At 37.8% G+C, this 25,144-nt stretch overlaps 1 protein-coding gene across 2 annotated transcripts; it reads right to left on the minus strand.

Moving 5' to 3' along the window:
- Nucleotides 1-1,184: 1,184 nt before the first annotated feature.
- On the minus strand, nucleotides 1,185-20,912 carry KIAA0408 (KIAA0408 ortholog). Of its 2 annotated transcripts, XM_087817605.1 has the most exons (6): nucleotides 20,345-20,912; nucleotides 14,912-15,152; nucleotides 10,499-10,861; nucleotides 10,331-10,410; nucleotides 7,008-8,340; nucleotides 1,185-1,773 (listed from the first exon to the last, which is right to left on the minus strand). In XM_087817605.1, the coding sequence occupies exons 1-6, from the start codon at nucleotides 20,491-20,493 to the stop codon at nucleotides 1,600-1,602; spliced, it is 2,340 nt and encodes a 779-aa protein (XP_087673731.1). In that variant the 5' UTR covers nucleotides 20,494-20,912; the 3' UTR covers nucleotides 1,185-1,599. The 2 variants fall into 2 exon arrangements, with proteins under 2 accessions (XP_087673731.1, XP_016077872.2); XM_016222386.2 differs by lacking the exon at nucleotides 20,345-20,912 and having other exon boundaries at nucleotides 14,912-17,639.
- Between the last annotated feature and the right edge of the window lie 4,232 nt (nucleotides 20,913-25,144).

Here is a 25,144-nt window from a genome sequence, read left to right on the forward strand (position 1 = left end):
GAGAATTCAAAGAGTAGACTGATAGCCCTTACTTACCATCTGCTCCAACCTCACATTCTAGAAGTTTAATTCAGCTCAACTCCTGGAAATTCCCTTATTGGAGAGCATAAATCTGTCCATCACCATGCAACAGTCTTGAGCCTGTTAAGGCAGTCTGGGATTTGGAAATTATGTACTTGGTGTATTATGAAGTCAGTTTCTGTAAATTGTTAGAATATATCATAAGGAGAAGGCTCTTTGGATACTTTTTCATAAGAATTTCTTGACCTTTTTGGTAGTAAAAGAAAAGCTTAAATAGGCTTAATATCTAATAGCATTGCTATTTTATAGAGAGAAAACGGACAGCAAAATTGCTTCTAAGAGATTCCAAGCACTTCAACATTCATGTAACTGTCAGTTCTCAATACAGATTTTATGTGTTTACTATATGCAAATTGTGGACAAAATACATTTCTGCCCCTTATGTTACTCATGGGTGCCAAAGTTTAGTTTAAGGCTTTTATATGTAGCACACTAAAAGAAATACATTATGATTCAGCCCTCAATAAAACATCATTCCTGATCTTTTTTATTCACAAAAAAGCAAATTAATCTTTTATCTACTCATATTAGGAAAAAGGTTAGAAAAAGGAAACAGGAAATGACTTACCTCTAAATATGTATGACTCCAAAAAAGTGGTTGAACTAAAGCTTAATACAATTTTAACAAAAAGTAGGATTCAACATAATTTCATTTCTTTTTAAATCTCATTTAAAGAATGTTTGTTATTGAATTTAACGAAGTAAATTCATTTTTAAGTCATGTTGTTTATAAGGCAGTCTCTGAGGATCAAGTATACATTTAAAGCCATAATAGACTACCAAGTGATACATAAAAGCTTTTGTGAACATTTTATGTTTGCTTTAGAAGGCTGATTTGTTAAACCTGTGACAATTTTATTTTTTTAAAAGAGTAAAACAGGAGATCGTATCCTTATATGGATTAAGAAACTATTTATGAGTTGTATATAGAAATCTACCAATGTTAGGTATGTGTATAATTCTTGCCTTCAATGTAGTTGGGCCAAGGAAGTGGTTAGTTAATATACGTACCTCAAATGCTTTAAGTGAATACCTATGAAAAGGTATACAAAATATAAATAGTACTGTATATTTTCAAAAATTTTAAATAAACACAAAGAATATATAGGTGTACATGTTATAATTTCAAAGTCAACACTAGCACATAAGTTTTTTTTATCTAAATACATACTAGGATATTGCAACACATGCACCTACAAACACATGACCATGCACATAACCTTGCTTTCTGCCACTTGCAAGAAAGTTAGAATATACAATATAGTACATTGTTTCAACTTAAATCATATTGGCAAATTAATGAGGATGGCGTTAAAAAATTCTGATCTAAGAAATCAACATGTAGAAAGATAATTATGCCATAGATTAAAAACACTGAAGACTGATGGGAAGCTAAGGTTTTGATTGTTTGTCCCAGTAATCTTGAAAGATACAGAAGAGACAGGATTGCCTGTAAACGCTGAGAATGATCTGTTTGGCAATTGGGATTTTTGAAATCTAGCAATCCAGGCCAGAGACTCAGACCATCGATGCTTCGGATCGCAGAGAAATAGTATAGTTCTGGGCAGTTGTTCGCAAGGCTGGGGGTGCTGATGGAGATCTTGACGCCCACCTGGATGGGAGACGGCGATTTGCTGGTCTAGCTGGGCGGGAAAATCCTTTTCCACGTGAAAATTTCACTGCCACGGATTCCTACAACACAGAAGAAAACATTCGTCACACGATACCTGCACCAACGCTGGGCGTAAGATTTTATGAATCCCAACAATGGGATTAACGTATTAGCATATTTACAAGCAAGAGAAAGCATAAGAAAACTAAAGAAGATATCTATTATTTGTGGTATTGAATGTTTTAATCAAAGCAATTCACTTTTAATATAGAATATGACATTTAGAAATCTCTTCACATTGACAAATTTTAACACAACTGATGTCTTTTTAGAACTAAAAAAGAACTTGTATTTTCTTTTTCTTTCTTTGGAATCTTATTTTTCTCAAGGGAAGAGATGAAGAACTATCCCTCAGCATCCACAGTAGAGGACCCTCCCCAAATCTTCAATCAGTGCAAAAATGGGAAATATTTAGTAATAGTTCTTGTTAGCTAATGAGAATTTGGATGGAAGTATACGACCATTTCCCACCTGAAGCTATAGGACCTTACAGGTATTTATAGGCTCAATTACAAAAGAAAGATTCATAATATGCACCTTATGTTCACTGCAGAATTATTTACAATAGCCAAGCTATAGAAGCAACCCAAGTGCCCATCAATTAATAGATGAGTGGATTAAAAAGCTGTGGCACATATATACAATGGAATATTACTCAGCCATAAAAATAATAAAATCTTACTATTTGCTTGGATAAACCTAGAGTACCCTAAGTGAAATAAGTCAGTTGGTGAAAGAAAAATACCATATTATTTCACTTACATGTGAAATCTAGAGAACAATATAAATGAACACACAAAACAGAAACAGACTCATAGATCAGAAAACAGACTGATGGATGCCAGAGGGGAGGGGGTTGGGGAACTGAGTGAAAAAGGTGAAGGGATTAAGAAGTACAAATTAGTAGTTACAAAATAGTCATGGGAATGTAAAGTACTGCATAGAAAATAAAGTCAATAGCATTGTAACAACTATGTATGGTGCCAGTTGGGTACTGGAAATATCAGGGGGATCACTTTGTAAAGTATATGATTGTCTAATCAGTATGCTGTACACTGGAAACTAATACAAAGTAATAATGAATGTAAACTGTAATTGAAAAATATTAAAAATTTAAAAATGTAAAAAAATAAAGATACAAAAGTAGGATAATTATTTGTACATTGTGCAAGTTTGCACAAGGTTTCTGATAAAATAGATGAAAAGTGATATTTCTGTAGGGTTTGAAAGCCACATAAAATATTTTTTAATGCCAGAAGGGAGTAACCTGCATAGCTTAAAACTATGTTGCATACATATTGAATTGCATACAAGGATTTTTAAAGAATTAGCTAATTATAACAATATGTCGCCCTGTAAGCTTTTGTAAATTACACATAAAAGGGGATTGTTGGATAGCTCTTCATTGTAAATACCAATCTCTTCTTCTACCTCTTCTTTACCGATAACTAATGAAGATTATACATTTTCAAACTGTCTGGAAAAAAAAAAAAAAAAGAATACTGTTTATTCGAATACCAGTTTTTTGGCAATTTCTACGCTAAAAATTTAAGGCTCAGTGGTTGTGTCGACCTATGTACCAGGGGTTCCAGGTCTGATTCCTGGTCAGGGCTGCGGGCTCAATCTCCAGCAGAGGGCATTCAGGAGGCTGCCAACTGATGTTGATATCTCTCTCTCATTAATGTTTCTATCTCTCTCCCTCTCCCTCCCTTTCTCTAAAAAAAATCAACAAAAAGATATTTAAAAATATATATGCTAAGAATTTATACAAACAAGGGTGAAATTTTAAGCTATAATATCATTTTTTATTTCAATGTACTGCCTATTAGCTATGCAAATAAGGGAAGTTTGTAAGGCACTATTTTAAACAATATGTTTTACCCATATTCTCATTTATGTGACTAATCCCATGAGAAAAAACATGAATCAAATGCATCCATAGTTAATAACTGAAAAGTGCAAGCTATTTTAAAAATATTTCCCATATACTTTAAAAAACATAAATACTTCAAAAAATGAAATTCAATAAATCAACAAATGCATATTCAGAATACTTTTTCAAAAAACTTACAACAAACATTTGATCTTCTTGAGGTTCTTAAGCCTATTTATTATATTTATGTTATCCTATTTCAGAATTTTAAAAAGTTATAATGTGCTAACTCCAGCATTAAAACTACACTTTAAAAAGTTCACGTTGAGGAGATTAAAGACAGTAGCAGACTGAGTGGAAGCTGCACTGACACGCCCCCCGGGACCAATCTGGATTTACAATTAAAACATAGAAAAACCATCCTGAAAACCAACTGAAGACGAGCTGCAGAGCACCCTCATGACCAAGGACAAAAAGTGGAGGCCGCACAGAGACTGGTAGGAAGTGTGGACGCGAGAGGCCCGGCTGGGCTCCCATAGGCAGCATCTGAAGGGCTGGAGGGAGAGCTCAGCTGTGGGGGGTCCCACTGAGGACTCTGGGGTCTAACCCCAGGCTGGGCTCCCCAGCCCAGAGCACAGAACTGAGAAAGGTGCCCACCTAACATCTGGCTGTGAAAAGCAGCCAGGTTTCTCTCTGCCAGGGAGAGGAGGCTGGAATTACAGGCACCCTCTTAAAGAGCCAACACACAGAGTTTAGTGTGCTGTCACTCACCTTGGGCTCCGGCAGAAGGAGGGCAGAGTGGACTGGAGCTGTGTGAAGAGAATCTAGTGTTGTGGGCTCTAGAGATTGAAATCAGAAGGCACCCTTCTGGATTCCTGTGCCGAGTCATTCCCCCATACTGCAGAGGACATCTTTCTCAGGCAGATAATTTGAGGCTTTTGCCCTGGGGGGTGGAAGCAATTGTCCCACCCTGCTGGAAAACCTCTCACACTACCCAGAGGAGTTTCTACAGCCTGAGGCTCATTAAGAAAAATCAGATTAATCAGCCTACTGGCAGAGGCAGATCTCAGAGTGCTTTAACTCTTTGCCTGATCTGTTTCTGGACCGGGCCTTGGAAAAGCAGACTTTGGTGTGCATCTTGGTCCTGTCCAAACACACCCAGCCCCAGCAGAGGGGACCTCAAGCAGAGGGTTGTTGACAGCTCCATTCAGGATCCTCAGGGCCAGTCACAAAATGCATCTGACAGCCTGCACCAGAGACCCTCCAAAAAGACTTAGCGTTCTAGCAGATTTACTTAATACATAGAAACAAACCCAAACAAACAGCCAAAATGGGGAGACAAAAAAAAACAAGCCCCAAAAGAGAAGTCTCCAGAAAAAGAGCTAAATGAAATGGAGATAAGCAATCCATCAGATATAGAGTTCAGAATACTGAATGTAAGGATGCTCAACAGCATGAAAAAAGACATGGAAACTATGAAGGAAATGAAGAATGACATAGCAGAAATAAAGAATACATTGGAAGGAATAAACAGCAGATTAGAGGAAGCTGAGGATCGGATCGGTGAATTAAAAGACAGGGTAGAAAAAAATCACTCAATCAGAGATACAAAAAGAAAAAACAATTAAGAAACAGGAGGACAGTTTAAGGGAGTTGTGGGACAACATGAAACATAACAATATTCACATTATAGGAGTGCCAGAAAAGGTCAAAGGAAAAAGTCACACAAGTTCAGGAGGCACAGAGAGTCGCAAGCAAGAATAATTCAAGGAGGCCCACGCCCAGAAACATCATAATTAAAATGCCAAGAATTCAAGACAAAGAGAGAATCTTAAAGGCAGCAAGAGAAAAACAATCTGTTACCTACAAAGGAGCTCCCATAAGGCTGTTAACTGATTTCTCATCAGAAACTCTACAGGCCAGGAGGGAATGGCATAAAATATTCAAAATAATGCAAAACAAGGATTTGAAACTAAGACTACTCTATTCAGCAAGGCTATCATTCAAAATGGATCGTGAAATAAAGAGCTTCCCAGACAAAAAAAAAAGCTAAAGGAGTTTATCACCACCAAACCAGCACTGCAGGAAATGTTAAAGGGACTGCTGTAATAATAATAAGAAATAGAGAGAGAAACATAGGCATAAAGAATTAAAATGGCAATAAATAAGGACCTATCAATAATAACCTGAAGGACTTTAAGGAAGGGAGAGATCAATAGCAATACAGTCATACTAGGGGACTTTAACACCTCATTGACTTCACTGGACAGATCTTCTAGACAAAAAGTCAACACAGAAACAGTGACTTTAAATGCATATTAGATCAGATGGATTTAATTGATATTTATGGATCATTTCTCCCCAAAGCTGCAGAATACACATTCCTCTCAAATGCATGTGGGTCATTCTCATAGACCACATGTTAGGACACAAAACAAGTCTCTACAAGGTCAAGAAGACTGAAATCATATCAAGCATCTCAGATCACAATGGCATGAAATTAGAAATCAACATCAGTAAAAACACTCAAAAACATTCAAAAACATGGAGGCTAAATAACATGTTATTAAACAATGAATGGGTTACCAATAAGATCAAGAAAGAAATCAAAAACTTCCTGGAAACAAATGAAAATGAACACACAACAACTCAAAATCTATGGGACACAGTGAAAGCAGTCTTAAGAGGGAAGTTCATAACACTACAGGCCTACCTCAAAAAGCAAGAAAAATTTTTAGGAAAACTATCTAACCCTACAACTTAAAGAATTAGAAAGCTCCCCTGTGAAGCCCTCCAGACCAGGGCTTTTGTTTCCTGGGAGTTTTTTTTTAAATTACTGCTGCATTTTCACCTGTTATTAGCCTATTCAGGTTTTCTGATTCTTCCTGATTCAGTTTTACATGATCTCACTCATATGTGGAATCTAATAAACAAAATAGACTGAGGAACAAAACAGAAACAGAGACAAAGAAGCATGGAACAGACTGACAAATCTCAGAGGGAAGGTGGGGTGGGGGAGTGGGTGGGGAGAGATTAATCAAAGAACTTATCTGCATATATGCATAACCCATGGACACAGACAACAGTGTAGTGAAGGCCTGTGTGTGTGTGAGGGGATGGATGTGGGGTGGAGGGGATCAATGGGGGGAAAAAGGGGACATCTGTAATACTTTCAACAATAAAGATAAATTAAAAAATAAATAAAAAGTTCATGTTGCGTTATAATCCAAAGGTTTACAGTTATTCACAAATGAAGGATCAAAAATTTAAGATGCCAACACATGCACCTACAGTATATTAATATGACTGCAAGGGACTGAATTCTAAGCCACGGCTAAATATGAATGCAATTCCACCAAAATACGTTCATTACTTTCTCACCTCTGTTATCTTTTTCCAGTCCACTCCTTGCTTCACTTGCTGCGCCCCACACATAGCAGTTTTTCCTTGAAGCTCTTGTTCGATTTGGAGCATTTCTAAATGCTGACTTAATGTGGCCCCAACACTGACATCAGAATTACATTTGGTCCAATTATCCTGGCAGCATTTAGAATTTTGCAATGCAGGCCCTGTTGATGTCTCATAGGTTTTCAGCAGCTTTTCCACAACACCATAATTTGACCTTGGATCAGCTGATCTTGGTCGGCCAGACAAATTGCTAGGTCTCCAGTCATGCTCGTGGAGCATATTCCGATAACTGCTGGGACCTACGTGTTCCTGTGTTTGTCTGACCAGGCCTGTTGTGGAATTTTTGGTGGGATTATCAGGCACATTTTCTCTAGGCACAGGCATGTGGGCACTGGTTTTCAGAATATCAGACACATTGTCATTTTCTGTTATGTTGCCTATACCAGTAATTAAGGTATCACAGGGTTTAAGATCTTCAGATGATTCTGAGTAGCTTTGATTTTTCTGTATTGCATGGCAATTTCTATCTGTTCGGAATACGGTCCTATTAAATTCATCAGTCTTTACAGCCAGCTTTTCATTCCTAGTAGTCTTTTCAAAGCCACAACTGAAACTTCTAAGTGGGCCACTGCTCTGTGTCACCGAGGAGCTAGAGTCACTGCTTACATGAAGGTCAGAATAAGATTTAGCAGGATGATCTGGGATCATCTTTTCATATTTTGACTTACTGGGAGCAGAGCAGGTTTTCTGAAAGCACAAGGTCTTGGGGCTATTTTTTGTGCCTATCACAGTGTCATAAGGCCACATGCCAAATCCAACATTCTCATTACATGGAAGCTTGTTATCTATTTTGGCTTCTGGTGCCAAAGAAGAAAACATGATCCCATCTTTCAAAGTCTTCCTTTCATTTAGACACAATGTAGGTATCTCATTGTGCCTCACAAGGACATGAGGACTGCAGTTCCTTCCACCTTGACCCTCTTGGACCACCTGGCTGTTGTGGTCTAAACGGTCCTTCACCCTTTCATGGGCTTGTTCAGGATAAGAGCTGGGAAGATTTCGAGATGTACTTCTTGGAGGAGGAACTGGTGGAGTTTCATTTCTTTGTAGCGCAATTGTATCAATTCCATATTTTTTCATAAAATTGTTTTGGAGCATATCAGTATAACTCAGATTCTTGCTATTTTTCTGTTTTTCTTTTTCTAAATTGACTGGAGGAATGCACTGGCCATTGTTGATCCTGTGGGCTCTAGGGGACATGTTAATTACATTTGGCATTTCCTGGAGAAAAGAATCTGACTTCATCCTAAACAATGATAAAACATGTTACATTAGTGATAACTTTATTTTAGGATAAGGTCTAAAAAAACACACAAAACAAAAAAACAAAAAAACAAACCCAAACAAACTTGGCCTAAGCAATGGATTTCTGCTATAGAAGGAGCCACAACTTCCTGAAGCATTGTTTTTATATAAATCCCTTAGTCAAAACCCCCAAGTCTTTTTTACTGTAGGATAAAGCACACTTCTCAGTGCTGCATTCAAGGCTCTACATACTCTGACCCAAACTATCTTTCCAGCTGTGTCTCTCATTTTTCTATTACCCAAAACTTCACCTACACTCAGGCTAGATCACGTATAGTCTCTTGGGTGTCTGCTATTAGCATTCCCATTTCTACAGGTTTTCTCTAGTCATTTCCTTACCTCCACTGTGCCTACTGAATTCCTGCTCATTATATCTTGTGAGCTCAAGTTCCTCCCCTTGAATTTGAAGTAACATTCTAAGTAGTATGACAGAAATCTGAATAAAAGTGCAACAAGACATGAGTGATACCAAATGAAAGGTGTCATTTGGACTTGAAAGAAAAAAAAGAATTTTGGGGGTGAGTAAAGGAAAGACAGGCAAAGCGAGTGGCAGTAAAAGCAGTGTGGCTATTCAAAGAACAATGAGCACTTTGGTGCGGCTGGGCTACAAGCCCAAGCGGGCAGAAGGGTGGAAATAAGTGAGCAACACTGGGCATCACAGTATCTCCGAACTGCATAGTAAGGATTTTGAACTTTCCCCAAGGCCATGAAGTAACAACAAAAACTTTGTACCAGATGCGATTTATAAAAGAAAACGGGCAAGTAACTTTTTAGAATTAAGTTAATAAACACTTAAGAACTTATATGCATATATACAGAACCCATGGACACAGTGAAGGCCTGACAGGGGGGCTGGAGGGGGTTAATGGGGGAAAAAAGGGAACAACTGTAATACTTTCAACAATAAAGGTAAATTTAAAAAATAAAGGAAATAAAAACCTAAATATAGCCACAATAGGGAATCACAAGTTAAAGTTAATTAATCATACTGATAAATATAAATCATTTATCTCTTCAACTTATAAAATATTATGTGCTAGCTCACAATCAAGTGCAGATAAATACTCATTAACAGAATAGTAAACAAAAGCTAAATGGGCAAGTAGAGGGCAAAATTATGGATTAAACATGGTTGGATGAGAAAATATATTGTAAGTCAGTACAAAAATTCTCTCTGAGCTCCCTAAGAGATTAAAAAAAATAAAAATAAAATAAGGGCACACATTGCTATAGCTTCCTAAGAGAAGCTTCTTGTTTCCCTAGGGAATAAATGTTGATCCCAGGACAACCCATCTTTACCTAACTTGTACAAAATTCCAATTTATTTTTTAATTTGGCTAAAACTTACTTTTACAATTACATAGGTATTTCTGAATTGAAACACTATTTTTAAAGCATTGTATATATGTGTGTACATATTTCCAATATGTTGTTCTGAAAATTATGTATACTTCCATTAAACACATAATAAATGTAGAGAAATAAATGATCCTTAGGTAGAAAACATTTCAGTGGAACATCATTATGTAATTAAACACCACACTGTTAAATCTGATATAGTTTAAAGATGTATTTAACTGGATTAACCCAGTTGTATACTTTTCCATTGGCTAAATACTCAAAATGAAAAAAAAAACCCAACAAAACTTCATCAGAAGATACTTGTTAATTTACTATGGATAGTATCCCTTAACTAAATACCAAAAGAGTAAAGTGCTCCTAATAGTCGAATTGCAAAGAGAATTAGAAGATCTGTTTTAAGAATTAGCAAACAGGGAAATATTCAATGAAAGACTTTATCTCTTATCTAAGATAACAGATTTTAATAACTCATTGGTAACTATCGCTAACAAAATGTAAGGCATTCATGAACTGAAAATAGTACTTTTCTTGATTTTCCAATGTAAATAATCATAGATGTACCAGCTTACCTTCTATGGTTAGACCGCTTTCGAATTTCCTCTTGGAAGCTGCATAATTCTTCACTGACTTTGGCAAGTTCTTCAAGAGCCTTTATGTATATAAGCAATAGCGGGTAAGCACTTTGAAATGTAAATAATCCTTTAGACACAGCTTTAGGCCAGTCACATCTAACTTACCGTGTGGAGGGCGCCAGAACAGCCCTGGCTTGCTTCCTCTGAAGTCCTCAGGTCAGGCCAGGCGTCACGTTCCTTTTGGCTGCCTGTGGCCAGAGGGTCCATAAACCCCACCTTTGATTTTTCTGTTGTTTTTTGTTCCTTACACATTTGGTTTCCTCCAATGAGTAAGCTCTGCTCTGTTTTGTTTTCTTTTTCCAGACCATCCCTGTGATTCATGCCCATAAATTCACATTGTCCTGAACTGGGGTATTTTGGAGAAGATTCCACCACTTTATCTTGCATGGACTTCTCATGGTCAAGATCAATGACCTTGGTACGTTCATTCATGTTCATTTTCCTCCGAAGCTTTACTTCATGGCAAAGCTGCACGGAAAACAAAGATAAGACTTTTTTCCCCCTTAAGTTACTTTGCTAAGCACACTATTTTGATTCCCTTTGCCATATGACTATATACTACCCTGGGGTATTAATGCCTTTAAATAGTTCTTTTAAAGTCTGGATTAGCCATAAAACTTTGATAAACCATAAAGACTACTTTTTGTAAGCCAAAGCATGGATGATAATTTCTGTCTTTCTCATCAGAAATTCAACTTAGTCAAAATTAAACCAAACCCTTATCTACATATAGATATCACTATAAGAGAGAAGCACTGTCACACAACTGGAATGACCTGAATCAATCAATTACTGGCCATGCTCTCTCATTGCTTTTGGAGAGAAGCAAGAGTCTAACTCACATTTAAAGTCATGTTTTTAAATACAGTAGGCCAACATTTAACTGTCTTAACAGTTGACAATCTCATATTCTGTTCCCTAAGTAGATATTTTGCAATTGAAGGATGTTTCTGTTGGAAGTTATGTTGGTGAGGGCTAGTTAAAACTGAATGGTTTTTTTTTTAATGCCAGGCTATACGCATTTAAAAAAAGGTTTCCTTCCTGATTAAAACAAATGTGACCCTGTCCTATGTGATATAAAAGAATTCTAAGGCTTTCATCATCTGTCTATGTTAAAGTGGACCCCAGATTATTTCTTTTTTCTTTAATCCTCACCTGAGGATATGTTTTTATTGATTTTTAGAGAGACAGGGAGGGAGAGAGAGAAGGAGAGAGAATCATCCACGTGAGATAGACACATCGATCAGTTGACTGCCGTACGTGTCCCTACCTGGGATCAAACCTGCAACCTGCATATGTACCCTCACCTGGAATCAAATCCACAACTTTTTGGTGTATAGGACAATGCTCCAACCACCCAAGCCACTTGGCAGGGCCCGGGCCCCCAAATTATTTCTTGATGAGAATTTAGTTTAACCTGCAGGCACTCACTCAGTTCACCTCTGAGCAGAGGAAGCATGTGGCTTTCTCTTCTGGCATGAGTTCTGAAAAAGCTTGTCAGATTTCAAAGAAGACTAACAAATAACTATTAAAGCAAAGGACTACATTTTACAGCCACAACCTATATTTGCACTACATCTATTATTTAAGGAATAACAGATTTATTACTGCTCAATATTTATCTAAATCTCATATGAGAGAAGCACTATACATAGTTGATGCCTGAAGGTTATACAGGATATTTATTTCCCTAGATACTTATAAATCTATCATTAGGTGAAGTGCGGATAGCATCAACTTGCAGCCATGACCCCTATAAAATTTTTTACTGAACTGTCCTGGGCATTATGATTTTGGGCATTATGACCTTGAGGGTATTAAAAGAAGCAATCCTCAAAAGTACCATGTTAAATCTAAGGATGCTGCTGGAGATGCCCTCTTTTTGAGGAGTCATGGGTGAAACAAGATTGCTTTAGTTTCAATATTAGGGACAGAAAGGCTATTCTTGGAAAATAAATTTGCTTCTGTTTTCTGAATATTGAAAAATACATTTTATATGTGAACCTTCCTCTTGTCTTTATCTCACCTTTCTTTTTGTTTTGGCATACTGCGACTTAAGTAGAATTTTTATATGCCATCATAAAGTCTCTTGGGAATTTATGTGAGATATGAATAAGCAAATAACATGATGTTATTGATGGAAAACTACTTTGTATAAGGAATCTGGTACTAGCTCTTGTCAGTGGTTATCTAATCATTCGAACAAAGGAAGTAAGTAGGAAAGATTGCATATGATAAAAAGCTCCCAGGCATATATGTACTCTATCCAGGGATTCTATCTGGATTATACCAGGTTTCAAGTGATCCAAGGCTGTACATCTTGGTTTTACAGTAGCAAATGCAATGATCATAGATAGCGGCTGAATAGAGAATCATTAGCATTTTAATACCCAATGCTGGAACCTCTCACTAGATCATATTATTACCTGGAATCACTAAAGTTATATGTATGCTCCTAAAAATCTACAGTTCTCTAATACATGGCTTAATAGTTTGCATCTGATTTAATATACAGAACTTATACCAAGTATTGATTATTGATTTCAGTTAAAAAAATTATCTTGAGTCTCTGTGACATGTGAGGATGATTTCTCTTTTCCTCAATCTTTTCTACTCTCAGCTTTGTAGACTGCAAGAAGTGATGTATAAAAGGTACATTCTTGCACGTTACAAAGCCGGGACTCTAAAAGAAATATATACTTGTATAATAAGGGGAGCAAAATGCTAGCATTCAGGTACTGAGGAGCGTCATCTATGGGTATTCTGGGTAGCACATTTTCTGAACACTTTCCCTAGTTATTAGAGCTGTATACCGCAAGCAGCAAGGTGAAGAAAAACATTAGAGCTCTTCTTTCTCCTTGACGCAGAAGGGATAGTATTTACATGGACTATCAGTCTAAGTTCAAAGTATGTTTGCCCTGGCCGGTGTGGCTCAGTTGGTTGAGCATTGTCTGGTGCACAGAAAGGTCACTGGTTCAATTCCCGGCCAGGGCACATATCCAGGTTGAGGGTTTGATCCCAGTCAGGGTGCTTAAGGGGGCAACCAATCGATGTTTCTCTCTCTCTCCCCCTTCCATTTTCTCTCTCCCTTTCCCTTCCTCTTTCTCTAAAATCAATAAAAACATATTTAAAAAATAAAAAAATAAAGTATGTTTAATGCTTGCTAATTGGTAAGGCTAATATTTACCATAGACAGAATTTACAGAGCTGTCAGAATAATTATTTTACAATAACAAATTTAACCAGAAAGAAGATTGTTTTTGCAAGTTGGCTTAAATCATTGGCTAGACTAATCCTGACCCCCTTAATTATTTTGCTTGGATGCTAGAATTATCTGAGACTGTTACTAACTGGACCTTCCAAACTTTTGGGAGCCAATGACCCATCACTTCAGGTTTCTGACTGGAATTGTGGATTCTGATTTGACACTGGCATCTCCTTGTTGATCCACTCTGAGTCTCTGGGTGGAGGAATTAAGAGAGTGAGCAAAACACCTTTTCTAAACTATAGAGGGATGAGCAGTGGATTCTTCCTTCAGTCTCTTAATTATATACCACATGCTTGCCTTCTCACCTCTGTTTTAGAGGGATAGTTTAATAGCTACTCTTTTTAAAAAATTTTCTCGTAGCATGCCAATTTGTATTTTATTCACAACCAATTACATGGTTGTTAAAAAGAAAAATATTTGCACTATAAACACATAAAGCACAGCTTTGATTGCCTCTGAATAAAGGCCAAAGAGTCTGTTAAAATGATTGCTTTGGCTATGTACACAAAACCGTGTAAGTCAATACCATAGAAGTTATCAGAAGAAAGCAAGATACGTATGAATACTTTTCAGTTGCAACAAGCTTAAATACACATCAATGTAAATGCTTAAGGGGAATATTCTAGGCCCAACATGCTGAGGGAAGGCTAATGGGGATTAAATGACTCTTGGTATCAGACTCATGGCATGTCATTTTTCATTACCCTTTTTCTAATATATGTGCCAGTAAATGTGGCACCAGAATAAATATCATGTCCACTGCCATTTTCTGTCTGAGACACGCACTCCATCTGATTTTATGGAATTATCTAATATGTAGTTTCCTTTCGCAGACATTATTCATCTATCATCTCAGGAAAGTTCTGCATTTTAATGCTCAATTGTAATTTTGCTAATTTGTTTCACCAATTAAGTCTTTCTTACATCTTCCTCCTAAACCCAGGATTTGAAAACTCATGAAAAAATACACACCTCTTTTGATACCAAGGCGCTCTAGGCAGAAAATAAACTGATACTCTTTACGGTGACATTTCAAGTTCTTAATTTTCATGCACGGCTATAAAATAAGCCTGGTCCGTATGATACCATTGGGTAAGGTTACGCTATTTTTGGTGTAGTAAATGTCAGTGAGACATGCATCTCTTAAGTGGAATTAGAAAAATAAAAATAGTTTACAAAACAAAACAGACTTCTGCATTTTCATTCTGAGCTTTAAGTTTCCAATGTGTTCAAAACAAGTCAACTTGTACCTCTTCTATCTTCTTCTGCATGATCTTCCATTGGGCCTCCCATTCCTTCCTTTCATTGTCAAACTGGTCCAGTAACTCCATCTTTTCCTTCTGCCAGTCAGTCTGTGTGTCCTCCCACTGCTTATGCAGGTCCATGGCAGCCACGTGAGTGTTAGTGAAGGGGGGTTTCTGCTCGTCTCTGCCTTCTCTTAAATGTTTTCTGGAAGCTTGGAGTTGTTTTATTTGAAGCAGTCTCACTTGCCTTTAAAATAAGCCTAATGTAAACATAACAAGAGTGAGTTCCAAATCCCTGTGCTTTCTGGCAACATTTTATCATTTTGTCAAGAGCCATCGACATAAACAAATTATACGAAAATTGGACTTAGAAGAAGAGAAGAGATGACAATCTACTTAAGAAGGAACGAATACCGTCAAAAAAATAAGTATTATCTAAAGTTTGTTTTCCCCCTTTCTAAGACAAGACGGCAAAATTATAGTGCACAAGATGGTTCAATGCACAAGTGAGATGTAAGGATTCCTTTAACTAACCGCCTAATCCAAACAGAATTTTTCATGACTCTCTAAGAACGGAAGCCTGAAATTCAACTGCATGGTCACATCTACACAACTGTGGTAGATTCTCCAGCAGCAGAATTCCTCCTTCTGTTCCGCTTATGCAAGCAGGTTGCATATTTCTGTGACTTAAAGAAGTGAGACAGTGCTGGACTAGAGTCTCAATTTTATATTCAGAGTTCAAGCCCATGCCAAAGGTGATTACTGTATTAATAAGACCCCAACATTTGGCAGTAAATCTGGGACTGGTATATTAGCAAGAAACCAAACTAAATCACAAAACCAATTTTCACTATTTTACTTTATCAAGTAAAATGTAAAAGCAGCAAAACTATCCTGGGAGCCAAATATTAAAATTTATCCATGCTCTCTTTTCCTTCTAATAGATAATATACCAGAACCAATTTGGGATACTGAATACAGAGAATTAAAGAAAACATTTGGTTCAGTTTGCAAAGAAACCCTTGATCACATTAAACAGTACCTAAAATGATTAGATTTCTAGCATTTAGGGTATGTGTATTTAGGGTCCAAAGATGCAATTTAAAATACCAGATTAGTAACGCTGTTACAAATCACCTAAAATCTTTGAGATTAATTTATTTACATTAAAATAGGGCTAATCACAGGGTTGTTCTAAAGATTACATGACATAGGAAATGCAAAGTAGTTTGAGACATTTTTAAAATTTTCTTTATTTTTTGCTTTAAAAAATCTTGTGCTGACTTCCACTGAAAATAATTTTTATTAATAAAGTCATCTACTTTTTTAATGGATAGAGAAGTATGTTTAAAATGTTTGACTCATTCTAAGATAATCATGCCTATAAGAAATCTAACTCTTCAGGTTTCTAGGCCAGGACCAAAATGTCTTAACTTAGCAGGTGGCAGTTAATGCTAATTATGAGCTGAAGTTCCCAAGAGTTACTAGCTGCCTGGGTGCTGCTAGAATCATGGACTGAAGCCAACATAACCAGGCAGCACGCCTCGTTTTCTGTCAGGAGAGAGCTGCGTATCATAGCCCAAATATAAGATAAACATTGAAGACTAATTTAAATTTTTGTCAGACTGTTCTGAACATGCATATCTGAGTAGCAAACTGTTCCAAGCATGTATTTTCTGAGCTACTATCTAGCAATGAGCTATAATAGACTAATAAGGGTAAAAACGTTAGTGCTACATGCAGCTCCCCACCTTCAAAAACACCCCATTAATGTTCGGATCTGTATTGTTACTCTTTTCTCAAACAATCTGCTACAGATACTTGGATCACTTTTACCTATTTCTTTGGCACTCACAATACTATGACTAATTCACTCAAGAAAAAAGTAATTTCAGATTTAACCATTAAAGATGTATCCACTTAGCCACGCTCTTTTTCTAATCTCATTTTCCACCCTCTATAATCTTTCCTTCCTTCTTCCACCAGTGACCACAAAGACCTGTCACAGCAAATGCAAGCTGCCCCAAATATACATCAAAGACCTAACAAAATGAAGACAGTAAATAATATACAGAATTTTGGTTTTTTGTTTTGGTGAATCTGTCACTAATTTGATTATATAGTAATTCTTTAGGTTAGTTTAATAACTATTCATGGGACATGCAGACAGTGATTATTTTCAGAGACTAGCCGACTGCTTAAAGCTGTATGTAATTAACTGCGAGCTGAAACTACCTTGCTTACGAGCAGGTATTTAGGGACAGTGGAGTGGTTTAAGATATTAAGAGATAGTTGCAGATTTAATCAAAGAAATTACAGAAAGGGAGCAGAATAATTTCAAACTATCTGGAGAAAGGTGTTATGATATTCGATATTTCATCCTGACGGTCTTTAAACACTGGGATTGTTCAGAAGTCATCGCAAAGTTTCCCTTACAATTATATAGCAAGTGGCTCCCATTTCCCTTTCTCTTCCTAAATTCTTGAACCACTTCCAGATCAGGGTTAAAAGGTGATACACCCTTTTCTTTTCCACCTAACTGAAGACCATCCAGGCAAACTCTAAATCAGGTTTGCCCTGGTAAGAGGAAGACACATGAGCCCAGATACATGTTTCTAAAGCAGACATAATCCTGCACTCAACTGCCAAGAGCCAAGCTCATCAATTAATACACAGAAGGGCCCAACTAGAGCTTCCCCTTTCCAAGGCCAGAGCAATTTTTTTTTTAAAAAAAATGTACCTTTATTGATTTTAGAGAGAGGAAGGGGGAGAGAGAGAGAAGCATCAATGATGAGAGTCACTAACTGGCTGCCTCCCGCACGCCCCCGACTGGGGATTGAGCCCGCAGCCCGGGCATGTGCCCTGACCGGGAATCAAAGCCCGATCTCCTGGATCCTAGGTCGACACTCAACTGCTGAGCCACGGCCAGCGGGGCCAAAGCAATTCTTAGTGGCAGGAAATGTAACGGGTATGGATCAAAAACAAGCCTTTGAAAGAAAATTCCTATAGAGCTGTAACTGTGCCAACTATGGGGGGAGGATTTGTTTTGCCCTCTTAGCATCTGTCTTGTCACAAATGTCAAGTGTAATATGGCTGAATATAGTGCTCCCTCCTCTAAAACTAAAGTGCAGGGCACAAAGTTGGGAGGATTAACTGAGCAAGAAAGAGAGAAAAGTGTTTTGGGTCCTAGTAGGTGTTTAATGAACACCTGTTTCTTCTTTCTATCCCTTCCTTTCTTTGTCTTTTTTCTTGTCTTCCCTCCCTCTCTCTTTCTCTCCCTTCATCTATCCCCCTCTGTTTTCTTTCTAAAATAAAATTGATGGTTTTGATCTTTATTTAATTGGAAAATTGATAGAAGCAACTCTCATATTTTCAGTAATTTTCCTTTGCACTCAGTAGTTTTCAAGTATTTCAAAGATTCGTGGAAAGTTAAATATTTAAGAAAAATTTTTTATTAGTATTTAAAGTAAACAAATCTTATATAAAGCTGCTTTTGTTATAATTCTTCTTAAAAAGATATATTTTTAAAAAGCCAACTAACAAGGCCACTTTGTAGGGACATAATGTTCTATAACGAGAGGTTATGGGGTAAAGTGGCTCACCACATTCAGACACTCCATGTCAGTGCTGTACTGAGGCAAATATAAAAGTCCTCTTTGTTCCTAGCTGTCACTCTTTTTCACCCACAGATATGGGCATCTATGTGGGAGAGAAGAAAGGATTTCTGCTATGTGCACCCCTCCCCGTGTCTCTTTGATTCTCCATTCCTTCCAGAATTTCATTCAGAATAAAAACTATTAGGGCGAATGTAAACGAGTAGAGTGAGCTGCTCTGCTCGGCCAGGCACTAGCTCTTCCCCCACCAACTCTAGGACGGCATCACATAATCCACTTAGCTCCCCCCCCAGGCTTCAAGCCAGAATTGTAGAGTTGTGCGTGGGATGCATGAGGATGGTGATGGGAGGAAAATAGTTCTGTTAACCTTCCGGCCTTATTCAGAAGCAAAATTTAACAGTAACACATGAGTCTCATGATAAATCATTCTCATTTCCCAAATTAGCCTCAACGGGTCATGGTGACACTTCTTTGTCTGAGGGGTGCTCCATTCTTACTACTCCTGGTCATTACCATTTCACCCTCCCCCCCAACGAAAACTGGATTTTATCCAAACAAATGAAACTGTTGGGGAAGTTGACTCCATTGCAACTTTTCTCTTCCGAGATTTTTGTTTAGAGTATTTGTTTCTTGCTCTCCTATTTCCTCTTTCTAAACATATTACTTTTCATATAGTTGAAGATCTTTCCTTTGTAGGATGTCACATATTCCAGTAAGAATGCCACACACAGTAGGTACTGTCAATCTCACAATTCCTAGAATCATTTGCCCTGGAGATGCTTTGCTTCCTCTTGACTCTGAGGAATTAGACATTCCTATGTCAGTACCCATCAGAGTAATGCACCCTTTGCCTCGAAGACTCCCTGGCCCTTTCGCCAGACTATTATAAATCGCTTGCATCACTTCAACTTTATCCCTCCCCTACTGTTCGCCCGCAAATGCATCTTTCCAAAGACAACCATGATTTGATTTTGTTACAGGGCAAAAGGGAATAATTTTTATTGCTATTGCTTACTATCTCAACATGTTCCTCATATTTCAATAAGGTCAAAGAGATATTTCCACACGCAAGTCTGAAGAACTGAGTTTTGCCTTCTCATTTTTAATTACCTTTTCTCCTTCCTTGTCTCTTCTCTAGTTATATATTCAAACTACAAAACATCCAAGATACAGGTGCACTGATTTTATATCTCTTATACAATAAGGCTCTGGAGGAAACTTTTGGCTCAGGTAAACAAATATCTAAACTTAACCAGCTTAAACAGAAGACTTGGTGGTAAGATTCCTGCCTAACAACTGCAGATTAACCCATTATGAATGGCCCACTCTTCAACTCAAATTACAGAAGCACTTCTCACGCAGTGAGCAAACCATCGTCTTGGATGAAACCACATTTATTAGTTTTTCATTGCCATTTTCAAATATCAGCAGCCTCAAAGGTTGTGAACTTTACTTTGCAAATGTTAAAGTCTTCACCCTAATGAAAATAGCATTCTAATAAATAAATTCCATAAAATCTATGGTAGGCAAAGTGCTATTTGAAGTAATGAGAAGGGCAGTGTTTGAAAAACAGGCAGAGAGCGGATGGCACTCGGAGTTGGGAAATCCACTCACAGCAGCTGAACCCTCTGTCCCTGCGAGTCAGTAAAATCCGTTATGAACCCCGCCCCACTGCTCTAAGCCCAGACACAGACACTGAAACAGGCAGATGTTGAAATCAGCCTCCACTTAAATAGTATCCATAGTTTCAAACACGTCAACAGCAGCCCCTTTACATTTTGCCAGAATTAGTCACTTGCTTTCGAACTGCCAGAAAGACACATACCTTCTTGCTCTGGGGAGAAGTCCTATGGATGTTCGACCACTGGCCAGTCTAGCAGGGGAAGGATAGCTAGTTGCTTTAAAGAGAAAAGTCTCAGCTTGGTGAAGCTTGCTTCTTTGCAAGAAAGGGAAACGCAAGAGGAGTCCAACCATTCAACAGAGCAGTACTGACAAGTCCCTTTGAAGCCTTCAGCACTTTCACAAATCAAAAAGCTGCTCAGCTCAGTCTCACAGCAGCAGCCCAGACTCCTGTGACGTCGGGCCCTCGAAGGCGGTCTTCCAGCCACCGCTTCCAACCCGAGCTTTGTAACTTTAGAGCAGCTCCTTTTCTGGGTAAACAACTCCAGGTCCAGGACATTTTTAGCTTTTATAATGGAGCTCAGTATTTTCAAACTTGCCAAAGGAGCTGGTAGTAATATCACACGATGACAATGGCCAATTTTATATTTCTTTTATTTGGAAAACTCAACTCCTCTTTTAATAGGCAAGAATTCTCTCTCGCATGCCTCTCTCCCCTTTTGGCCAGCATCAGAATGCACTTCTCAGTGCTTTTAGAGGTTGTTGTCTGGATGTGGCAGAACATGTGTAGCAATGATACACAGGCTGTCCCCCCCAAAATGTGTATGCACTTTAACAGCTGATAGCTCAATTTGAAAATTAAATGTATTTTAATAAACCCTGCCTTTATAATTATTCAAAGTGTGTGTATACATTTTGGGGGCGCACCCTATATATATGATCTCAAAAAATTTGTGAAAATATATTAAATTTCTGTCTTTAAATAAAGTAGAAATGGGACATATTTAAAGACCAACCTCATAGCTCCTTGTGATTCTATGACAGTTTGCTGCCTGTGTCTACAGCTATAGTGATGTCTTTCTGCTGAAGGAAATTAGAACCAATGCGAAAAGGAGATACTTATTACTGGAGGAAAAAAAGCCAAGGAGGTACCGATGTGCTTATTTTCAATTACAGTGCACTGTGGCCCAAGTCTCTGCAGGGGCTCCCTAAACCATGACCAAATGGATCTGTCTGGGAAATGCTAGGAAACCTTGTTTCCCCAGCCACATTTCCAGGTTGCGTGAACTTGCACATACACGCATCTGCTCATATTTGGTTTAACTGACTTAAAGAAAGTGTCTAGAGTAATTTGGTGTCTAATTCAGCAAATAAGCTAGATAACAGGTTAAATAATAAGGCCTTACCCTCAAGTCTGTGTAGTTGTTCACGCTCACATTATTCTTGCCTGCTTCCAGATAAATATTTCATGGGGAACTAAAAAGTTTAATAATAGTAACCCACTCACAGGACTTTAGCATATGTAGGACAATTGACTGAAATCATATTCTGTGTTCTGGAAGCCTGGTATCATAATCTCAAAAGCAATAACGACAGCAATGAGTATAATAGTGACCACCCACGGAGAGACAGCTCTTGGCAAGGCTCTGTGCTACGTACTTGGAATATATCTTTCTTTTAGGTCATCCTCACAGCAACTGTGTCTGTGGATACTATTAACCCAACCTTACGGATAAAACAATGGCTCAGAGAGGTAAGGAATCTTGCTTAAACTCATAGAAATATGCTTATGCAAAAGAGTGGGGCTTGGAACCAGGTTCTCCAACCGGAGGTCCTGGAATTTTGTCACCCAGATCTTGGTTTCAATTCTACCACCACCACTTATCTGCATGAAATTTGAGTTTCAGCTTCTTCCATAAAGGGATAATTATATTTATTTTGTGAGTTTGTTGTAAAAAGTATGAGGGATACTTACAGTACCAGATACATAAGAAAAGTTAGCTCATTTCTGCCTTCATCCTTATGAGGACAGGAGGAAGATCCTGGGGTGGTGTGTGTGTAGGGGGGTGTCCTCCAAAGCATCTATACAGAATTATCTATCTAGTAACACTGTTCCCCCTTGCCCACTCTTCCACTCCAGACCTCTTAATTTCCATGTATCCTTTGTAAATCAAATTAAGACTATTTTCTGAATCCTATCAGAAAACCTGGAACACTAATTTGAAAGAATATATGCACTCCTCTGTTCACTGCAGCTTTATTTACAATAGCCAAGATCTGGAAGCAGCCCAAGTGCCCACCAGTAAATGAGCGGATAAAAAAAGCTGTGGGACATTTACACCATGGAATACTACGCAGCTGTAAAAAAGAAGGGAATCTTATCCTTTACGACAGCATGGATAGACCTGGAGAGCATTATGCTAAGTGAAATAAGCCAGGCAGAGAAAGACAAGTACCATATGATCTCACTCATATGTGCAATCTAGTGAACAAAATGAACTAACAAGCAAACAGAGACAGACTCACAGGTAGAGAGCAGGCTGGCAGCCATTGGAAAAGGGGGAAGGGTGGGGGAGTGGATGGATAGAGCAAAAAGAAAAAAAGAAAAAAAGAAAGAAAACTAATGGACATGGACGACAGTGTGGTGACTGCCGGGGGAGGTGGTGGAAGGAGGTGGAGGAGGGCATGGGGGGATAGATGGTGATGGACAGAGACTTGACTTGGGGTAGTGAACACACAATACAGTGTACAGATGATGTGCTGTAGAATTGTGCACCTGAAACCTGTATAATTTTGTTAACCAGTCTCACCCCAATAAATTCAATAGTAAAGAACTTCAGATAATATGTGGTTAAGTTATAGAAGAAATTATGTTTGGTTATAGACTATACTATCAATCAGTAGTACCTATGTAAATGCCCCTTCTCATGGATGTACCAGGAATTATTTATTGCAGGTGCTTTATCTGCTTCTTACCATGGTAAAGCTGAACTTAAATTATATATAAATAAAATAAAAAAACTAAGGAAAGACTTTGACAAGAATTTCACACCGAGTCCATCACTTCTTATATTATTTACCAACACTTTGTTGTAATTTTTCATACGTATTAGCTAAAGTTTCTATGCTATATTTCATACTCAAAAGAAACAAAGTAACACAATTAGATAATAGCATGTAAAGCAATAAATATTGAGCACAGGTTTTTTGAAACTTTCCACTAAAACTTTGTTTGAAGAAAACTTTGCTTTAAGGAAAAGTTTCTGCTGCTATGTACATGAAATTAATGGATTTAAGGATCGATGCTGGTGTACTCAGCCCTGCAGTGATATTCAGACACCTTGAAGTGCCTGACATTTTCAGGTTGGTGTCCAAATGGCTGAAAACCTTTTGGGAAAAATGTAACTTGTTGTATAATCCAGCCTAGCTTTAAATCATTTAAATATTTAAACCTTCAAATATTAAATTGATCCAAATTATTGCTCTATGTGTTGCAGGGAATTTGGAAAAATCATTCATATTTGATGACATACTAATCCTATTTTGATATATTTCAAATATGTTAAGAAGTGTATATAATACTTAATGCAAAGTAAATGTAGACACACCAGATGCCATTAAGACACACACACACAAAATCCTGGAAAGGATTTGAAAAAGTTTATACAACTAGCGATATAAAGCGACACATTAAAATATTTTGAGAGCGATGAAAGAGGAACACTAAGTGCATGAAAGTCACTAGCAGGTGTTTCCAGACTTACAGAATCTTACAGCCTGAAAGGCCTCTGGAATCATCTAGCCAACCACCTTCTCATTTTACAGCTGAGGAAAGGAGGCCCTGATGTTGAGTCATTTGCTCAAGGTCACAAAGTCATTTACTAGCAATGCCAGGAATAGAATTCAGGTCTTCTCATTGCTGTGCCTTGAAGTTTAAAATTCCAAGGCATTCAAGGGAAGGGAAGAGAGCCCAGGGAAGAGTATGGGGTGTGAGAGGCTGATTTCTGGCTTTGTTAAATTTTAAACTCAGCTTTCTTCTAAGTCCAAATGAGGAAGATGAGACTCCATCTTCCAAGTGTAACACAGGGGTCCTAGAGCAGAATATTTATCTTGATGACCATTTATTGAAAGAGGCTTGTGTCCTTAGATAATATAAATCCTAGGTCAAAATACAAAAACGAAAAGATTTTAACTTAGAGGTTGGAAAAAATCTGGGGATCAACACACCAACTTTGCCTTTAGCATGCCAGTACACACTTAATTTATCGGTTTTTGTATGGAGGATGATCTTGAAGCATCACAAAGCAGTTATTTAATCTCTTTATGCTATGACCACCCTGGTTGGGTGTGAGACTGGGTGGTTTCTGACTTCTTGCTTAGGTCATTTGTCAGTCCCCTTTTCCTTTACTTTTTGAACACATTTAGCAGTAAAAGGGGCATCGCATTTCTATTTTCACTAGTAAGGAGATAAAAAAAGTTGGAAAGGTGACAACTTTGAAAAACTGGACTCATTTTTAAGCATATTAAAATTTAGAAGCTACTACAGGTGACATATTTAAAATAATCCTTCCTTCTAGAATTATGCTGGCCCTTTGCAATTTTCAAAATACTTTAGGATACATGATCTCAGTTGTTTAGAAGTCCCTAGAATCTTAAATTATCTTCCATTCCTAGGGAGAGGTCTTGGGTGCTCCTGTTAACATTTCTTTTAACAAATATCCGTAAGCACCAACTCTATGCCAGGTGTCCTGTTCGATCTGAGGATTGGAAGAAGACTGGGCTTTGTCCTCAACAGGCTTGGTCCACTCTGCAGATCCCTAAAGTATGACCTGTAGCAGGGCCGCCCACATCCTGAGTAGCCCACTGTCTAGAAATCAATTCATCAACTAATGTTGAGAGTCTCTCCTGGTAGTCCCCATAGCATTTCACCAAGTGGGCCTCAGTTTAGCATTATTCTCAGCCTTTGCTGCACACCATGGTCACTCAGAGAATTATTTTAAAAATT

The sequence above is a fragment of the Miniopterus natalensis genome, chromosome 5 (assembly GCF_054644295.1).
Source record: "Miniopterus natalensis isolate mMinNat1 chromosome 5, mMinNat1.hap1, whole genome shotgun sequence".
NCBI lineage: Eukaryota > Metazoa > Chordata > Mammalia > Chiroptera > Miniopteridae > Miniopterus > Miniopterus natalensis.

What these genes read in the sequence shown, in the direction of transcription:
- KIAA0408 (XM_087817605.1), bottom strand. Translation starts at nt 20,493, where the DNA reads ATGGTTGGACTCCTCTTGCGTTTCCCTTTCTTGCAAAGAAGCAAGCTT. An exon ending in CTTCTCCCCAGAGCAAGAAG is followed by an intron (nt 15,153 to 20,344) that starts GTATGTGTCTTT and finishes CTTATTTTAAAG; the next exon opens with GCAAGTGAGACTGCTTCAAA. An exon ending in GTTCTGGCGCCCTCCACACG is followed by an intron (nt 10,411 to 10,498) that starts GTAAGTTAGATG and finishes ATATACATAAAG; the next exon opens with GCTCTTGAAGAACTTGCCAA.